This window comes from Syngnathus scovelli, chromosome 2 (assembly GCF_024217435.2).
Source record: "Syngnathus scovelli strain Florida chromosome 2, RoL_Ssco_1.2, whole genome shotgun sequence".
NCBI lineage: Eukaryota > Metazoa > Chordata > Actinopteri > Syngnathiformes > Syngnathidae > Syngnathus > Syngnathus scovelli.
In genome coordinates this window covers 3,893,874-3,912,701 of record NC_090848.1, presented here as the reverse complement: position 1 = coordinate 3,912,701, position 18,828 = coordinate 3,893,874, and the positions used below count along the sequence as shown (strand labels likewise).

General features: G+C 42.3%; 2 protein-coding genes across 15 annotated transcripts; both read right to left on the bottom strand.

The window, feature by feature from the left end:
• Positions 1–714: 714 nt before the first annotated feature.
• zgc:113142 (uncharacterized protein LOC503524 homolog) lies at positions 715–3,904 on the bottom strand. The gene is made up of 5 exons (XM_049753324.2): positions 3,716–3,904; positions 2,499–2,908; positions 2,223–2,375; positions 2,022–2,155; positions 715–1,585 (listed from the first exon to the last, which is right to left on the bottom strand). Exons 2-5 carry the CDS (start codon positions 2,890–2,892, stop codon positions 1,220–1,222), a joined length of 1,047 nt encoding a protein of 348 aa, XP_049609281.1. The 5' UTR covers positions 2,893–2,908; positions 3,716–3,904; the 3' UTR covers positions 715–1,219.
• Positions 3,905–4,624: 720 nt separating this feature from the next.
• On the bottom strand, positions 4,625–18,345 carry LOC125988258 (inositol polyphosphate-4-phosphatase type I A). 14 transcript variants are annotated; one of them, XM_049753216.1, is made up of 27 exons: positions 18,183–18,345; positions 15,668–15,755; positions 13,661–13,892; positions 13,378–13,422; positions 13,191–13,309; positions 13,002–13,118; positions 12,845–12,924; positions 12,669–12,780; positions 11,889–11,979; positions 11,592–11,739; positions 11,393–11,523; positions 10,983–11,087; positions 10,806–10,914; positions 10,612–10,629; positions 9,725–9,911; positions 9,437–9,652; positions 9,232–9,370; positions 8,984–9,127; positions 8,770–8,832; positions 8,539–8,711; positions 8,346–8,469; positions 8,208–8,275; positions 7,947–8,146; positions 7,675–7,772; positions 7,487–7,599; positions 7,255–7,409; positions 4,625–5,249 (listed from the first exon to the last, which is right to left on the bottom strand). In XM_049753216.1, exons 3-27 carry the CDS (start codon positions 13,764–13,766, stop codon positions 5,117–5,119), a joined length of 2,994 nt encoding a protein of 997 aa, XP_049609173.1. In that variant the 5' UTR covers positions 13,767–13,892; positions 15,668–15,755; positions 18,183–18,345; the 3' UTR covers positions 4,625–5,116. The 14 variants fall into 14 exon arrangements, with proteins under 14 accessions (XP_049609173.1, XP_049609177.1, XP_049609176.1 ...); XM_049753220.1 differs by having other exon boundaries at positions 9,725–9,908; XM_049753206.1 differs by lacking the exon at positions 4,625–5,249 and adding an exon at positions 5,339–6,745.
• Positions 18,346–18,828: the final 483 nt, after the last annotated feature.

The window sequence follows — 18,828 nt, the reverse complement described above, 5'->3', positions numbered from 1 at the left end:
ACGCACATTTGAAAATGACTAAAACAGATACCAGAAATGAAGAATATTAAAGGGCAGTCAGACTCAGATTTTTTTGATAATATGTTCTGTGCAGCCTATCTTGTCAAAATAGTCTTCTGATAAATGTTTTTGTTTGTGGAATATGAATTAAATAATCCATCCGTTTTCATCCATCTCAAGGGGCAGCCATTTTGTTGTCAACTGAAAATGAGCCCTGACAACTGTGATGTCTTTTCAACATCAAGTGGCAAAATGGCCGCCCTGTGAGATGGATTAAAACGGGTGAATTTTGGTGCAAAATGACATGTCAAGACTATATTATTGTAAAGAAATGTTTGGGATGAACTTCATTTGGAAGGGAGCATCTGAGTGTCATGTCTCTATCAAAAGAATAAAAAGTACACTGCAAAAATTCACTGGAAATTTTAAGAAAAAAATATGTTAAACTGAGAAAAAAAAAGCCAAGTTATAAGCAAACAGAATCAGAAAGTTTTACTTGACAAGATTTAGAAAAATGAGAAAATAATATTAGGCTCATATCTACAGCAGTCTTGAAATGAGTATTTTTTAAATGAAAAATCCCTTCAGGTTCTTTTGTTGTCAGTCATCTTAAAATGTTGAGTGTTTGTTTTAATCCTCTTAGTACTTGAAACTAGCTTTCAATACTCATTGACAAGACTATAAGATCAAATAAGTATCTTGAAACAAGCAGAATGATCTTGCTTGACAGTTTTATTTCAAGTCAAAATAACTTAACATAGCAAATTTAGGTTGAATTTTAAGAAATTAGTATATGTTACTTATGATTTCACTTTTTTCCAACGTGAAAACTGATTTCAGGACAACACCTTCTAGTAATACATCTACTGAACAAAGAGCTTTACAAATTTCACACACAAAATCCTGGCCCATAGTACAAGAGCAATTTATTAGTGGCCCCGTAGACCCAAGAAAAAAAAATCCCAATGTATTTTTTTTATAGAATACATAAACTAGCATACAAACAAGCAAGATTCTCAAGAATGCCCCGAGCAGTTTGTTCAAGAGAACCAAAGCGAATACAGTCGAGCTTTCGCTCAAAACCGTGAACAGACTAATAGAAATGAAATATAGACCCTTCATGGCCATTGTTCTTTAGAGTTAAGACTCATCAGTCAGTTACAGATTTTGCCATTTTCATACCATTAAATAAAAAAATGAAGAAAAAAAAAGTCTTTCCCTACTTCACATACAGCATTTCTTTTCTTTTCGTATACATGGAGCTGAGAGAAAACACAGAGTCAGTGAGAGCACTAGGGAGAAAAGGAAGGAGTTGGAAAAAGACCCGATCCATGGCTGAGACGATCATGTATCGAGGTTTTGGGCGGGGGGCCGTCAGGGCGTCCAACATGGCGGCGACGACCTTGTCTGGGCTGGTGAAGCCCGTTTTGCATGTGGATATAAAGTAATTAATGGCCAGCTCAATGTAGTCACGGTTGAAGATTTGCTTGCGCTCATCATCCAACTTGTTCCAAATATCGTTTTGGGTCTTCATCTTCACGATGTTGGTAGCTTGGCCGAAGTTACCCGGTTGAATGATGCTAACCTGAGAGAGGATACAAACTTCAAGGTTCCATCAGGGATTTCTTTTTCTTAATAATAATAATAAATTCTATTTATATTGCACTTTACATTTTAAGAAAATCTCCAAGTGCTTAGCTTCTTGCGCTGACTTATTCGAATATTTCCCGAGGGGTGAGGACAAACCACAAACTGATTTTTTTTTTTATCACAACTGTTGGGTAATAAAATCAGCTAGAAATGCAATAATCCCGAAGTTTAACAAAAATCGCTTATCCTATTCCACGATCACCACATAAGCACTGTGAAGGGAAATGGAAACTATTATTTCATGCTGGTTTTACACGAGTTTGATACGCCAACAGAAAGGAGCCCTTTTAGAAGTCTGCTGCCTTTCACATATTTTATTTTTTGCCTCAACATCACATGATTTTTTTGTGTTTGGGTTTCATCAAAAGTACCTTCACTCCAAAGCTGGCCATTTCCACCCGCAAGCAGTCAGCAAAGGCTTCCAGTCCCCGTTTGGATACGCTGTAGCTCCCCATGTTCAGGCAGTTAAAGAATGAGAAGACGCTCGACACAAAGACCATCCGACCTGCGGTGGACAGGAACGAAAATAATTTCGGTGGCGTGAAAAGGGAAAGATCGCTTTGATCTCTTACCTTTTGCAGCACGCACTAAAGGCAGGAAGGCCATGGTCGTCCTGATGGCGCCAAAGAGGTTGATATCCACCATGTGGCGGAAGTCTTCAATTGTGCTCCACTCGATCTCAGCCCAGTCTGAGATGCCGGCGTTATTCACCACCGCCCACAAGCCTGAGGACGAGCAGAAAGCAGGAGCTTTCGGTCAAAATGATCATCATCAACTATGGTCTCAGAACAGCTCCTTGATGCACTCCAAATTCACAACATTACAATGTCCATCATTAATCATCTCACCTTTCTCCGGCAGGTTCTCCTTCACGATCCTCTTTGCCTGCTCCACATCCTCATCATTGGTGACATCTAGTTTGAGGATTTTCAGATCACCTGAGCTCTCTCTGGCCAGGTTCTGGGCACCCAACCCCTGTGGAAACAAACAGCCGGCAAAGACCACAAAACCATTGTGGTCTAAGCGTCGAGCCAGTTCGTATCCAAAGCCGCTATCGCAGCCGGTTATCAGCACGGCAAAGCCGTGACCTTCCACCGGGGAACTGCCGTGCCGGCGGGACAAAAATTTTCCAAAGGCAAGGAGAAGGACGACCAAGACGGGGATGAGGCAGAAGAGTTGGTAGGTGGGTAAAGAGGCAGTCATGCTGGCTGGACGTCTGTGGCATCTGCTGGTGAGGTCCATCAGCCGCTCCTTTATACTGATGTGAATGTTTTCACACAATTAGTTCAGGTTTGCATGTGACTTTAACGCCTCATAGGCGCCGCCACACTTAATTCGTATGGTATGACGAGACTCATCAAACTAACACGCTTTGCCATCGCTTTCAATTCATCTAATGTAAACATTAGAATTTGAAAAAGACCGATACGAATATGCCGGTGTTCCGCAATATCTGTTCAAATCCAATGAATAAAAAAGTTATAAATATCGTCCCACGTTAATGCTGTTCTGTTTTGATTATTTTTTTCAATCAGCCAAACTTTTCAAATAATTGAAAGAAAAAAAAAACCCACCAACAATCAATTGGCAGTTTAAAAATTAGCACAACCTTTAAGATTTGTTGGAAAACCTTACGTTTTCTTTTAAAATCTGTTCAAATCCAACGAATAATTAAGTTATAAATATCGTCCCAAGTTAAAGCTGTTCTGTATTGATTAAGTTTTTCAATCAGCCAAACTTTTCAAATAATTGAAAGAAAAAAAACCACCATCAAACAATTGGCAGTTTAAAAATTAGCACAACCTTTAAGATTTGTTGGAAAACCTTACGTTTTCTTTTAAAATCAATATTTACATCACACACCATTAAAATAAATTAAATTACATACATTCGTCAAGTGCACAAAAAAGAGTCACATTTTTTGTAAAAATTCACGGAATATTGACTCAATAGCAAGTAAAGATTAGCAAAGCAAAGTCTCCAAAAAATGTTCACGAGGATTCAACTAATTCCAGGTAGATGATTCCGCAAACCGAGTCTAATCGTGAACACGGGGTTGACTCACCCTGAGATGGAAAACTTGTTCCAAAATATTAATAATAGCTGTCAATTTGTGAGAAGGTTATCCACCAGTTAAGCGCGTGCATTTCCTGTCCACACACAAAAAAAAGCCATTCTCAATGGAGCACTGATTGGAGAAGAAAATCGATTCGCTTCTCCACACTCCTTGAATCGGAGGTTTTAATGACGTCATACAATGGCTGCAAGGCTGTTCACGCGGCAAAGGAAAGAAAGGGGTTAAACTGTTGATCGAGTGAACGTTATCATCCATTTTATTATGATTTAATTATTAATCGTAGCACATTTGCTGGTGGGACTGAATTATATATTTTTAAATTTCGTTGCACAAGAGTGAAACGAAATTAACAGCAGCTAAAATGCAATAATTTAGACCGCTCGTGCGGAAATTTTTTATTTGGAAATAATTGCAGAACACCGTAAAACAACAGAAATGCCGTGACCCTGAAATTTAGGCTTCACTTTCTCAGAGTTTTCAATGAACCTACTTTTTAGAAAAACCCTCCGGGTGGATAGACTTCATGGTCGAAATATTTGGAAATTGTTCTTGTGTTCACTGTAAAATAAAAACTTTCTTTTCCAAAAAGGGGCTACTCATTTATGTTGAAAAATATTTCTTATTAGTCAAATTTGTAAAATTGTGGATGAATTGTACATGTTTGCAGAATTCTTCTTGCATTCATAAGGTTGGAGTTAATTTGAAGTTAATGATGACCGGCATCATGCAAGCGCGCCCTCGTGTGGCCATGAAAGGTATTGCAGATAAAACTCAGATCACGCTTCTTTTCAAAATTAGGTTTGGTTTACGATTTTAGCTCTGTCCTCAATACCCATGGTAACAAGCTTCCAAAAAAATAAGACCAAAAAAGTAATATAAAGTCAAGTACAAGTAATATTTTAACCTTACAATGTCAGAGATTGTTTATTTACAACTGAATTTAAAATTGTGGAAAAAAACCACATCTTTAAAGACACGTAACATGAAATTTACTCCAAATCACAATACACAAAGTGACTTTTTTGAGAGCTCTAATTGCATTTAAGATACTTAGCTAGAATGTGTGCAAAAAATAAAACACATTTCACCCTTCTTCCAATTATTTGATATTAGCGAAATGTAAAATAACACGTACGACCAAATATAAATATTACCACCAGTCTTTGTGATTGGTGAATGCATGTCATTTAGCTAAAACAGTTTTTGCATCTGACCAGGAGTCACACATTATTTGATGATAAAACAAACACACCAGTGTAATCATATACATTTGGTGTGTGCACCCGTGAAAAAAAAAAAATCTGCAACCACAGTCCATAACCGTGAAGGCTTTTTATGGCAAAGGCACTGTCCATCATTGATTTTTTTTTTTTTAACGTAAAGGCAGTGTTAGGTTTCCACCTTCCCGTAGGTGCCGTCGGGCGGTCGGTAGTGTCTCGGGAAGGCTTTGAGTTGCAGACAGTTGAAGGCGTATTTTCTGGAGCCCACGTTCTTCACAGTGTTCTCACGTCGGCAACCCTCGCTGGTGAGAGAAGAAACAGATCATTGTAAATATTAATGGGACATAAATCTATCAGTTGTAGAAAATAAAAACACAAAATGGGCCTATAATTGAGCAATAGTGAATACAGTTTTATTGCAGAAGCATCATCCAGCTATAGTAGATCTTAAATATCCATACTTTCTTATATAACAGCTTTGAAATACATTTTTTGTACAACAACACTTTCTAATCAACAATGTCAAGACAATAAAAATAATTTTGCATTTATGAGCTTTTTGAAATAATCTGAGAGGAAGCACGTGTGATGATTATGGATCACGCTCAAATGGTTTCACCGAATTTTCTTTGATTTTTCCAGAAATGCTCAAAGGGTTTCTTGGAGGTAGTTTAGAACATGTGAGCAGACATAAAATTAAAATAAATACATAGAGAAATACTTGATTTGGACATTTTTAACAAATAAAAATATGTCAAAAGCATGGTGCTAATTTTTGGGGAGGAACCTGACTAGAAATTATTTTCATTGCCTTTTACATATTAGTCATGTGTCAAATAAAAAAAAAAAAAAACCAAGAATGGGCAGTGCCGGTTTCTAGGCAACCCATCAGAGCAAGAACTGCCAAAATCGACACTCATTAAGCCTAGTTGAACTTTTACAAGAACAACTACAACATCACCATTAATCAGCGTAACAGTATTTTTGATTGTTCGGCTATTTTTACCCATTTTGCCCAGCGCTTGGGCAAGCTACATTGTCGCAACCTCGAACTTGCGTCTGTATTTTCACGAAACACATTCTTGCCTCCTCTGGCATCAATCTAAACCTTTATAATGTGCAAATGTGCATGAAGACAGGGACAAGTATCTATTTCACTTCCTTAAATGTCATATTTATACAAACTCATCTATTGGTTGATTGCCAGTTTCGGGCAGAAGCTTTCAAATATGTGATTCACGAACCGTTAAGGTCACTTGACTTCATTTTCTGTATGCTGTTAATCATCCAAAGTGCTTTTCCAAACCGTAGTGGGCACACAGCAGAGTGACCACAGTCTGACATGAAATAACTGCTGCATAATATTAATAACCCGTTCGCTCCCATTGACAGCCATAGACGTCAAGGATTCATTTTAATTGGCCTGACAGTGAATGAGTTAAGATAGATCAGATTGGAACAGGATAATGTTTCCGGGAATGAGGCATCGGTTGTACATGCAGCAGAGTTAGCGAAGGACAATGGAACTGCTCCAGAACCCCACCCCCTAGTGGTGGCTATTGCAATCACACCAAAATAATTGGGCCGGGCGTTACTGAACAAGGGATTCTCAGGCACTCAGCAGCAGCGGAGTCTTGCCAAGATAAAAGTCACGCTGAGGAAGATCCAAGCCACCAGGAGGTTGGGACTGAGGGCCAGCAGGGGCAGCGAGTACAGCAGGCTGATGTCCAAGCGGTAGTCACGCACCGGCAGTAAACCGCTCAGGTTCTTCTGGATCACACCCTCCCTCGTCCCAACGCTGAGGTGCGGCGGGGGCGGGAAGGGCAAGGAGACATGAATCATGAAAAAGGGGGGCGGGGGTGACCAAAGAAGCGGCACGGGAGGAGCAAGAAATCGACGGGAGGAGAGGACGGCAAAATAAACACACAGCGGAGAGGTGACGCAATGAAAAGTAATGACAAGGCCCATGAAGGTTCTCGAAAAAAATAAATGAGTCGTCATAGGAAGAAGGAAGCGGGAAAAGAAGAGAAAGAGAGAGAAAACAGGAGACAATTCAGAAAGATGAATATTAGTAAATGTCAATATATTGGACTGTTGCTAAGATTCTCGGAGTAGACGTTTTTTTTTTTTCATGCTTGGTGGCTGATGAGGAAGTGTGGAGTGGAAAAAGGGGTGTGAGCTAAATAGAACTGCCGCCGACGACTAGACCAGCTGGAACGCAATTCTGCTTTTTGCATATGGTGCAATAAAATATTGTGAAAATCCACCCATAATTTTTTTTTTTTTTTTTAACTGTGTGTGTCTCACCTGCGCATACAGTCGAGCGCCTGAGTGAAGACCTGCGGCGCCATGCCGTGCTCATGCTGCAGGATCAGGCATTGCTCCAAGGTGACCGACATGGCCGTGCGGTCCTTGGCGCTTTTGCAGCTTGTGAAACGAACCCCATTAAGCCGTCGACAGATCTGAGATGAGCCGAGAAGACGGACCAATGAGCCAGAAAGTCTACTAGCTAAAAACGAAGGCTTAAGAGGAAGATCACCTCGGCCGCCTGCCAGAGGATGTCCACGTTCTTGTTTTTCCGGGCCTCCACGTTCTTCCCCAAAAACCTGAGCAGCTCCGGAAGGCAGGTCTGAGAACGAGATCTCGGCAGGCCTGCGCGTCGGGAAAGGACATTTTATTGGCGACGGAAGGCGTGACGTTTCTTTCGATGTATCGCCGAACGCTTACAATCCTCGGGCAGGACTTCTTTAAACTGTTCGTAGTAAGAAATGAGCCTCGTCAAACTCTCCATGTTGATGAACTCCTGAAGGGACGTATCTCCAAACCTGAAACATGGAAAGTCAGCTAAGCATCACTAGTGCTACCTTCATTTCAAAATTCAAATTATTTGGGTCACCAAGTAGCGCCATTCATATGTCAAATCGATTTTGCCATTGACTTCAATTGATATATCATCAATCCGTTCCAGGATCTTTTTATTCTTTGTACTTCTCACTCACTTCTCTGCCAGCGTCTGCTGCTCGTTGATGCCAACGTTGAAGTGCAGCGGCTGGACCCTCAGTAGCATTCCGCTCTGGATTTCCCGTGGCAACGCGTCAAACATGGTTGCCGGCAGAGGGATCCGGACATTGAAACCGTCGCGGTTACCCGTGATGATGGGGAGCATATCCAAGGCCGAGCTGCCCGTCGCCTGGGTGACCTTCAAAACGGTAAAATTTGTCAGGCGAGATAAGCGGCGAGAACATCCTGAGGGATGTTACCTTAAAGGTAACGTTTCGCAGATCCATCACGCCGACGCTCATGTCCTCCAGCATTGCCAACTCTTCCCCTAAAAAAACGCACGCAGAACTTCAAAAATACATTTTCTGATCATCTTGGAAAAATGTACTTCATTTTACCGTAGGTGCTGAGCAGGGACTCAAACTGAGCCAGCAAGCCGATGGTGTAAAGCTGCCGAAGGAATCCGTTATCACGGAGACAGTTCCTCAGTTTGATAATGAAGCCGCACACCAGAGCGGTAAGCTGCAAACACACACACGAAGAAACACGTCAACACGTCATGTGACCGCGCGACAGTCACGATGTACCGACCGCCTGGCAGAAAACGACGTCGCGGCGGTACTGCAGCGAGACGTTCATGGCGACGGTGGGGGCGACGTCTTGCATCAGTAGGAACACCATGGACTTTTTGGCCTGCTCGCTCATCATGGCCACGCAGTCGGTGAGGGTGGTGAGGAGCGGGTACAGCGCCTCGCTCCATTCTCCTGGAATCAAAAATCGGGTCAGATTCCCAGACGTGGTTGAAAAGAAAATAGATCTTACCTGGGTACGCCTCCTCAACGTTGGGGCTTCCGTCGAGAGGAAGGGATGCCCGATTGGCGAGCGCTGTAAAGTCAAAAATGAATGAGGACCTATTTGAGAACCATTGATCTAGAGAAAATGATTTTTGAAGATTTTTTGATGATTTTTCAAGAATGACAGATTCCAAAACTTGGAGGTGAGGGAAATATAGAAACGGATGGATGGATAAACCTACAGGTTTTGGGGTCAAAGTTCACAGGGCATACAGATGAGAAGCCAGGCAAAGAGGATGATGATGGAGGCAATGATGAAGATGATGATGGACACTCTTGTGATGAACTTCCCGGGTTGATCCAGAAAGCGCGTCTTTTTCCATCACCTTTGACCGCCAGAGATTTTGTCATTGCGCAATTTTTTTAAAAACTATTTTAGTCAGTTTCCAGGCATCTTAATATTTTTGAGGCAGACTTAACTTCGAGTTACCTTTCTTAACGCCGGCGCCCTGCAAGTCCGAGTGGGCTCTCTCTCGAACGGCGTCGTCGGGATTTTCTTTTCGGAGCAGCTTGTCTACGCGCTGGATGATGCACTCTAGCGATTTATCCACGTTTATCCACACTTTCTCCTGACAGTGAAGAGACAGTTCCATAAATTACAAAATGTAAAAAATGTGAGTATGCGTATCACGCACCCACTCCTCCTCATGCCAGTCGACGTGCAGCGACGATCGACTGCTGCTACCGCTCCACTTAGCGAGGAGCGTGTCCTGGTCGTTGCGGAGGACGACTTGTTCCGACTCGGCGGAAGGAGACGATTTTGAGGCGACGTACTCGGGCCGAGCTGCATTCAGCGCCTGAATGGCCGAAGCGAGCAGCTTACAGTCGCAAACCGTCACCAGCTGACGAGTCTGAGCGGGGAAATGTCACACCAGGTCATGTGATCGTCACGTGGCGATCGTTTAGACATGCCGGTCGAGTACCTTATCGGCCAGCGTGGCGAGTGTTCTTTCCAGCGCGCTAACCGAGCGTTCCTTAGCGGCTCTGGAAAGTCTCTCGGCGTAATAGTTGACTTGCGTTTTCAGGGTGTTGACGTGGGCGATGATCTCTTTGGCTCGAAGCACATCCTGAGGAATGAAGACGATAGACTGCGAGCTGGACAGGGCGCTGCTGCAGAGAGCAAACATCCCGTTTTAGAAACTTGGCTTGGATTTTCGATGATTTACTTATAGGATATGGCAGGGGTGTCCAAAATATGGCTCGGGGGGCCATTTCAGTCCACCTTCCATTTTTTTTGGGCCAGATACTCAAAATAATATTCAATACAGCCTGCAAGAAAAAAGCGAGACTCACAAATGTAGAAAAAAAAAAAATGCCTTTTCACCTTTAACAGAAAGCAGATTTTCAAAACAACTTTTATATATAAAATTGCTTGATTGCCTATTTTTTTTCATATTTAATGAATTCAAGGTGAAAAATGTTAAAGTGTATTTTTCAATTTTCTTGTATGTGGCCCTCGGAGTAAAACAATTGGACACCCCTGGTAAACTAGAGTCTCACACAAAAAATATATTATTAATAATAAATTATTCTAAAAATGCTTATTACACACAGTAAGTATTTCCATAGCAGGCACATCAGATGACATGCATATTAATTCAAACAATGCAACAAGGACACTTCAAATAAGCTCAATTTTGACATTAGGATCGTTTTTAAATTCCCCAAACATAGCAGAAAAGTTTAACTCTAAATTTCCTAGAGGTGTGAACGTGAGCACGTGATTGGCTGTTGGGTCATGTGTGAATGCGGCGTGATGACTGCTTGTTGCACAAACACAAACAAAACGAAAAGAAGCAAAGCAACTCACCAAAACTCCTCATATGCGCTGACCACAAAAGTCACAAAAACAAAACTATTAAAAGGGAAGCTTGGGGAAAGCAATAATGCAGAAATAACGCAATAATTCACAAAGTAAACTGACTGGAGCCAAATGATAAACTGAGTGAATTGAAAGGAAAATATGATTTTGTGATTTTTTTCGCAAACAGTTTGTGAACTTACTGTTTTTTCGCCTCCTCAAATTTTTGTGTGAGTTTCCTCAGGCCGCCGTTTTTAAACCCTTGGCAGTGTGCAGCCGGCGCCCCGACGGTGACGATATCGTAAGTGTCTTCTAGAAGGAAACAAAATGTGAGTCCGACATGACTAAGATAGCGAGAGAGTCCTGTATGCGGTTCTGACCGAATCCCAGATCATCCTGCACCCTCATCCTCTGAATGTGCAAATTGGTAGGCATGAACTCCATCTTCTTGTCGGCTTTGCGGCTGCTGGCTTTGAATGACGGGCCTGGCGAGGGGGGGGGGGGGGGAGCGAGATAGAGATAGCGGCTACAGTCTCATCGTACATTAAGCAAAAAAAAAAAAAACATCTGATGGATTACCAATCAATTTTGCGGTAGGGATAGGGCACGAGGCCAAGATACGAACCGTAACGCCGATCCTTAATCCCAAATTTCTCAGTCAATAATGCCGATGACAATTTTCGGACATAAGATTGGCGTCTCGTGAGCGTGCTAATTCTGCTAACGGATTTGAAAGTTGTTCTGCTTCTCTTTTTGTGCAAGTGCCATCAACAGATAATAATATTCCAACCTCTGTAGTTTCCGAGGTCAGTCAGCGTTTCTTGATACGAGGCCGTGGCCGTTTGGTAGTGTGAGACGATCTGTCGTCGGAGGTTCTCCCAGCATGGCGACAACTCTCCCAGCTCCTGCAGCTCGACGACACTGCCGTGGGAAAATATTCAAATATAATGTCGCCGTCCAATACGAAGCAATCTTCAAGCGTGTAGTACCGGGCGGCGTCCTCCTCCAGTAGTAATTTGACAAATTGCTTGGGGACGTTCACGGACAGGATGCTCTCGGCCATCTGCTCCAGCACCCTCAGGTGGTTTCCGTCCGTTGTTGGGAGGCGGTACATCCTGGACATGGTGCCGCCGAATACTGAGGAGATTAAATATTTGGATGTGTGTTATTTTTAGAGCCTTCCTGACACTCGGAGGAGGAATCGATACACTCCTGGACAATATGCAGACATCGATCGTGCGTGAAATGGAAAATGGTGACATTTCTACCGAAGGAACTCGTTATACCTGCACGCAGGAGGCTGTCTCTGCATAGCGAGGCGTACTTGATTCGAACTCCCATCGCCTCTGCGAGGCTCTCGTCCACCGGCAGCACCGTCTACGGCAGGGGTGTCAAAGTAATTTTTGTCACGGCCCGCATTGTAGTCATAGGCTACAAAACAAACTGATGAAGAACTAGCGTTGAAATCAGAGAGTAGTAAAAACTGTTCTAATATTTTAAAAAGATAAATGGTAGTAAAAATTGCAATCAATATATATATATATATATATATATATATATATATATATATATATATATATATATATATATATATATATATATATATATATATTTTTTTTTTTTTTTTTAAAGTGAAATTTGTCACATAAAATGATGTGGTGGGCCATATCTGGCCCCCGGGCCTTGAGTTTGACACCTATGGTCTACAGCTTGGGTGTCAAACTCATTTTTGTCACGGGCCGCATCGTAGTCATAGTTTCCTTCGAAGGGGCATTATGCCCGTCAACAAATTGATGAATAATTAAATTTGAAACCGGAGACTAGTAAAATCTGTTCAAATATTTTCAAAAGATCAATGGTAACAAAAATTGCTAGCAATATCTGTATTTTTTTAAAAGTAAATGTGTAATTTTAGTATTGACAGATAAAATTGATGCACAATTTGTCTTCGTGGCGGGCCGTATCTGGCCCCCGGGCCTTGAGTTTGACACCGATGGTCTCTACAGGGAACAAGTGGCTTGACGATACGCTTCATAAGTGACTTCTGGTGTCTTTCTGCATCCTACCCGGCCGTTGATCCCATCTGGAAGGCGACTGACGGCAAGTCTCTGATCCGCTCTCTCCTCCATCTTCCACGCGGCCACCGTGATATTCCCCACACGCTTGTTCTCCGCCGACCTGTGCGTCGAAATCGATGTAGCCAGAACGCAAGCGGCTCGGAAGAATACGTCACACGTGTTACCTGAGCTCCATCTCTAATCTGTGGTCTTTGTCCTGCAACAACTCCTTCACGGGGAAAAGTGCCGAGCCCAGCATGTACATCTTAACAGAGGTAAAAATAAAATAATTTGAGTTCCTCGTGCGAGTAACTGGGATAACGGCGAGTGCTGATGTCACACCGTGCCCTGGGAACGATCCTTCACGTCGTAGACGACCAGTTTGACCTGCGTCTGATGGTTGATGTTGGAATCCTGGAAGAAGGCGATGCTGCTGAGGAAGATGGGGTTGCTCGTACCCTGTTGAAAATATTATTCAGTACCTCGAAAACATGCCTCGGCGAGTCGTTCTGTGCAATGTACGAGTTTCACCTCTATGACTTCCGTCTGGGCGTGTTTGGTCCAGAAAGCCTGTGGAGGTGTCGTGCAGCTCACCGCTACAAAAGCGTTTGGTTTCCGATCCAAAGCAGGATTCAGGAGTTCTGCGCAAGCTGCCGAAAAACACGCGCAGTCAACAATTACCTCGGCAAACGAATCGAGACAAATTTTTGGGACTCACCGATACTGAACTCCAGCACAGGTTCATCTGGGTCTTGACTATTTCCTGGAACACAATGTAGGACCTCATCAGCTGCTGATAAGTCAAATATCGACAAACAATGGCAATGCTTTGGCGCCATCTGGTGGCATCTCACTGTCAATAATCGTACTTTAAAGTGAGTTTAGGAATTTAATTCAGTCGTAACTAGTGCTTTGACGCCATCCTGTGTTGTCAATGAACTTAATGTCTTTTTTATATGACATGGTCGATATTGTTCGAACGTAATTTTCATTCCGCTTACCTGCTAGCGCCAAGCCGATCATCTCACTGGACAACTGGAACGTGTTTGCCCGGTAGACTGACCACGGCCTCTGGGCCCGGCCGGCGCGCTCTCTGCCCCCTGACATGATGGTTCGGGAGGAGGCGCGGATGGCAGGAGGCCCGAAGTCTTAAGTCCGAGCCGTCACACACTCCCATGTGATTTGCTCGCCTACCCAGTCAGGAGTCACAATTTCGTAGCGAAGATGATCTTTCTACATGACAAAAAAAGAACAATGCAGTTGTTTACAACGAAACGTAATGTAACAGTTAGGCGGAAATATTTTGTTGTGTTTCTGGGAACATTTCAAATCTCAGCTCCATTCTCACTGCCCCGAATCTGCTTGCAGACAAAAAAAGAGGAACACGTCAGACCACAAATGGAGTTAGTAAATAAAAAAGGAAGAGCTTGTGAAACTGTGATACAGAAAAATAGTTTTGCCCGCACAGTCCAAATTAGATCAAAGTGGAAGATTTAAAAAAAAAAAAAAAAAAGAGGCTAAAACACAAACTCATGATGGAAAGACAGAATTTTTTCATTGCATTTTACAGAAAACGTACAGGACCGTGTATTTAATGTTTGAAAAAAAAAAATTCCTTAGGTTGAGAAGGATTTATGTCAAGTGAGCTTCTAGGTTAATCGCTGATGGCCTACTTCCTGATAACTGGTCCACGCAGAACTCTCGTTTCAGTTTGACTCACAACATCTATTAAGGCCAGTGGACCGGAAAAGACGTACAATTTGATTAATTTTAGCTGGTAAGACAGTGGATATAAAAATTAAATAAATGACTGTGTTTAAAGTACATGGTTTCAATCATTCATTCAGTGCTGGGAGGGGGGGGGGAGCAAAAAGTGGCCATACAAGGGTGCTTCAAATCCTTGCTTCAAGTGTGTGTATATCTTTTGGAGGCACATGCTCTCAGGATTTACGGTCAATGGAAAATCTGGGACACACTCTTTCGTTTTCTACGACTTATCCTTGTCCAGGGTGAGCTGGAGCCCATCCCAACTAACTGGCTGCCAAACATTAGCAAATATAGATAGACGAGCATTTACACCTATTTTTCTATATTATATTATCCATCCATCCATCCATTTTCTGAACCGCTTGGTCCCCACGGGGGTCGCGGGCGTGCTGGAGCCTATCCCAGCCGTCATCGGGCAGTAGGCGGGGGACACCCTGAACTGGTTGCCAGCCAATCGCAGGGCACACAGAGACAGACAACCAATCGCACTCACACTCACACCTAGGGACAATTTGGAGTCTTCAATCGGCCCACCAAGCATGTTTTTGGAATGTGGGAGGAAACCAGAGTGCCCGGAGAAAACCCACGCGGGCCCGGGGAGAACATGCAAACTCCACACAGGGAGGGCCGGAGGTGGAATCGAACCCGCACCCTCCTAACTGTGAGGCGGACGTGCTACCCAGTGCGCCACCGAGCCGCCCTTATATTATATTATATTATATTGTATTATATTATGTTATATTATTAATATTATATATCGTATATATAATATAATACAAATTGTATATAATATATATAATATTATATCTATATTATATTTAACCTATTTAGAGTCGAGAGCATGCACATTTCCGGGGGCTCATGGAAACATTGAAAACATGCAGCACTTACTGCGGCTTGTGGGGCTTCCTTTATAATATTTATCTTTTATTTAGCGGTCATGAAGTTCGCCTCTCACTTGATCTAACATGCTTTCCTTTTTGAAACTGCTTTGTGACTCACGTGTGTGTGTTACTGTGCGTGCGTGTGTGTCAGTGTGCTTGGAGCGCGTCCAGTTCACCAAACATGGTAATGAGATTTTTTTTTTTTTTTACTGGGTGAAGATGAAGTCAGCTTCATCTTCTCCTAAATCTGCTACTTCTTACTTGAAAAATGCACTTGTTGCTTTATGAATTAGCTCACATTTTCATGAATATCTTTTTTCTTTAAAGAAAGATGAAATAAATGTGGCAGTATCTTACAATATTGAAGAGATTTTTTTTTTTTTTTTTTCCCCCCGGGAGGTGAAAGGGACAACTGAAGAGCAGGGTGGCACGGGGGGGTCACGATCTGATGAGAAAACACAAGGCGATCTTTAGTACTCATGACGTGTCGACAAAAATGAAAAGCTCCCCCTGCAAAAGTGCCCACCCCCCCCCCCTCACGTTAGTTGAAGCTAATACTTAGCGCACTGTGTGTGCCATCTGCGAGCTCATTAGACTCGAGCATGAATAATGTCTTTGGACAGACAGAGCAGCTGTAAGCCTTTCACATGATAATGACCATCGTCGAGCTCCAACCATCACGCCGAGTCACCGTCGCAGCCTCTGGAAAAGGAACCGGTCCTACTCTGTATGCGTAGAGCCATCTCGTTCCCAGGGATATATTTATTTAATCATTTGCTGACACATATTTGCTCAAGTTTGCGGCTCTTTGTATGTTCGAAGCCTGCTACGTAATAAATGTGTTCTATTTTTTCCCATTGAGTCTTTCTAAAAACGAAAGGAGGATTTTGTCTGGTGCAGATGTCTGATAAAACCCGATTAGCATTTATCAAATCAAATGCATGCAGTCACTGTCCTGGCAGCTGCTAGCAACCACCATGATGATGCACTTTCCTTAAAATGTCCAAAACAAAGTGTCCGGATGCCAACATGGGGTCATCAGTGTCGCATGACAGCTTCCATCTCGGCACGTCGCCGAGGATGCCTCCTCTCGCCAACCGTGGATGTAAACAAAGTCACGTTGCCGAGAGCCTCACGAGGCAAAGACGGAGCTGCGGTCGGTCTTAGAACGTCTCATCTTCCTCTGACACGCCAGCGGCCGGCCCGGCCTTTTAACTCTTTCACTTCGGCGAAAACGATATCACGTTATAGGTTGATTGATTAGATTAGATAAAATGGATGGATGGATGGATGGATGGATGGATGGATGGATGGATGGATGGATGGATGGATGGATGGATGGATGGATGGATGGATGGATGGATGGATGGATGGATGGATGGATGGATGGATGGATGGATGGATGGATGGATGGATGGATGGATGGATGGATGGATGGATGGATGGATGGATGGATGGATGGATGGATGGATGGATGGATGGATGGATTACTATATTAGAATACAGGAACACCTGCAGGTTATTTTTTCCCACATTTTGGGTGATGCGCCAGCACGCATGCACACACAGCTTTGATTTCTCATTTTTCAATCCACCCCCATCCCCCTCGACACTCATTAATGATTCATTAGACCGGACCCTGAGAGATCCAGTATCATCGTTCTGTTTCTGTGTCACAGTCCCTCAGCTAACAGATGTATTATATTAAATCCTGATACCTTATATGTATTGTTTTACTCTCATGTATAAAAAAGAGTTAGGGTTTCAAGCCAGGGTTGCAAACTTGGGTTAGGGTTTTAAACTAGGGTTTAAAACTAGGTTTAGGGATTCAAACTAGGGTTTAAAGGTAAGGTTAGGGGTTCAAACTAGGGTTAGGGTTTCAAACTAGGGTCAGAACTTCAAACTAGGGATTCAAACTAAGGTTAAGGTTTCAAACTAGGCTTTCAATGTAGGGCTAGGGTTTCAAACTAGGGTTATGGTTTCAAACTAGGGTTACGGTTTCAAACCAGGGTTTAAAACTAGGGTTAGGGTTTCAAACTAGGGGTTCAAAGTAGGGTTAGGGTTTTAAACTAAAACAAATGATTGATTAAAAAATGTTTTACTTTCCATGCCTTTAAAAAAACAGGCCCTCATTTCAAATTGACATACATAACTTATGATTCAATTACTGTATGACCCCTAACATGTCAGAAAATAGCCCAAAAATGTGATAACTGTTTTTTTCGTAAGTCAAATCACATTTTTGATTTTGATCCGACATGTTTTTCATGATGTCCTCGAGAGATATTGTCAAAGGTGGTAATATTTCAAGCTAAGCAAGCACAACAGCAATTTGGTTCATGTTCACCTCAATGACCTTCACGGTAAAACCAAAATGAATGATAAAAAAAAAAAAAAAAACTGGCAGAGAAACGTGTTGCATTTCATATCATTCCAAGCATGTAAAAAAATAATTGCCACCTCGCATGCACACTCGCACACTCATGCACAGGAACAACAAGGGAAAAACAACAATAGTATCCCAGGAGAATAAAATAGTGTATCCTAAGTTACGTAATGGAGATAAAGACTGCGACCTGGCTGACACAATGCAGGCAGGCACAAACTGCAACTACACAATTGAGTCATTTCCTGCCAGGGACTCATCACCAAATCCGTTTTCATGCATGCTTGACCTTCCATTTTCCGAGGTTAATGACGCAAATGCAAAGCATAAACAACACAACTTGACAACAATACAAAAAGACTGAAATCTGCGAACAAGCTCCTTTTTCAAAGATGTAAACACTAACGCAACAACACAGGAAAAGCGACATCACATCGATTAAGATATTATTTAAGTGCAAATAAGTGTTGTGTGGTAATTACTTACATTCCGCTTTCCACTACATAGTAGATTATCCACGTAAAATATGGGAAAAAAATGTTATTTGGCGTCGGGACGTCTTTCCGACTGCGGCAGAAGTGACAGGCAGCCGAGCGGGCTAGTTCCGCCTCCTGCGTGACATCGGGTGACGTCATCACGTACAAGAAACGTCACTTTCTTTCGAATGTATCAGAGGTTGTCAACCGGTGGTCCGCGGACTTCTAGTGGTCCGTAGGGGTAATGCAGGTGGGTTGCGAAATTGGAAATAATTGTAACATTTTAAAAATTAGATCGATGTATTATTTAGACTTGAATTGTTTTCCAGCTCATTTTGTAAATTCATTTACCCATTCAAATTATGTCAAATGTAGCTGAGATTCCGAAAATAGACATACAGTTGAAAATAAATAGCCTGTATAGGTCTATCCTCGTTCAGTGCTAAATAAAATAAATATTCCGCCAAAGCAGTGGTCCCCGAGTTGCTTCTTGATTATAATGATGGTCCCTTGGACAAAACCAGTTGAAAACCCCCGGTATATATGTGTTCATTCTACAAATAGAAAATTTGAGTGTCTATATGCTAAACAACTCTTAAATAAAATTTGAAAAAAAACCCAAACAAAACCAAAATTTAAATTTAATTTAAACTTTT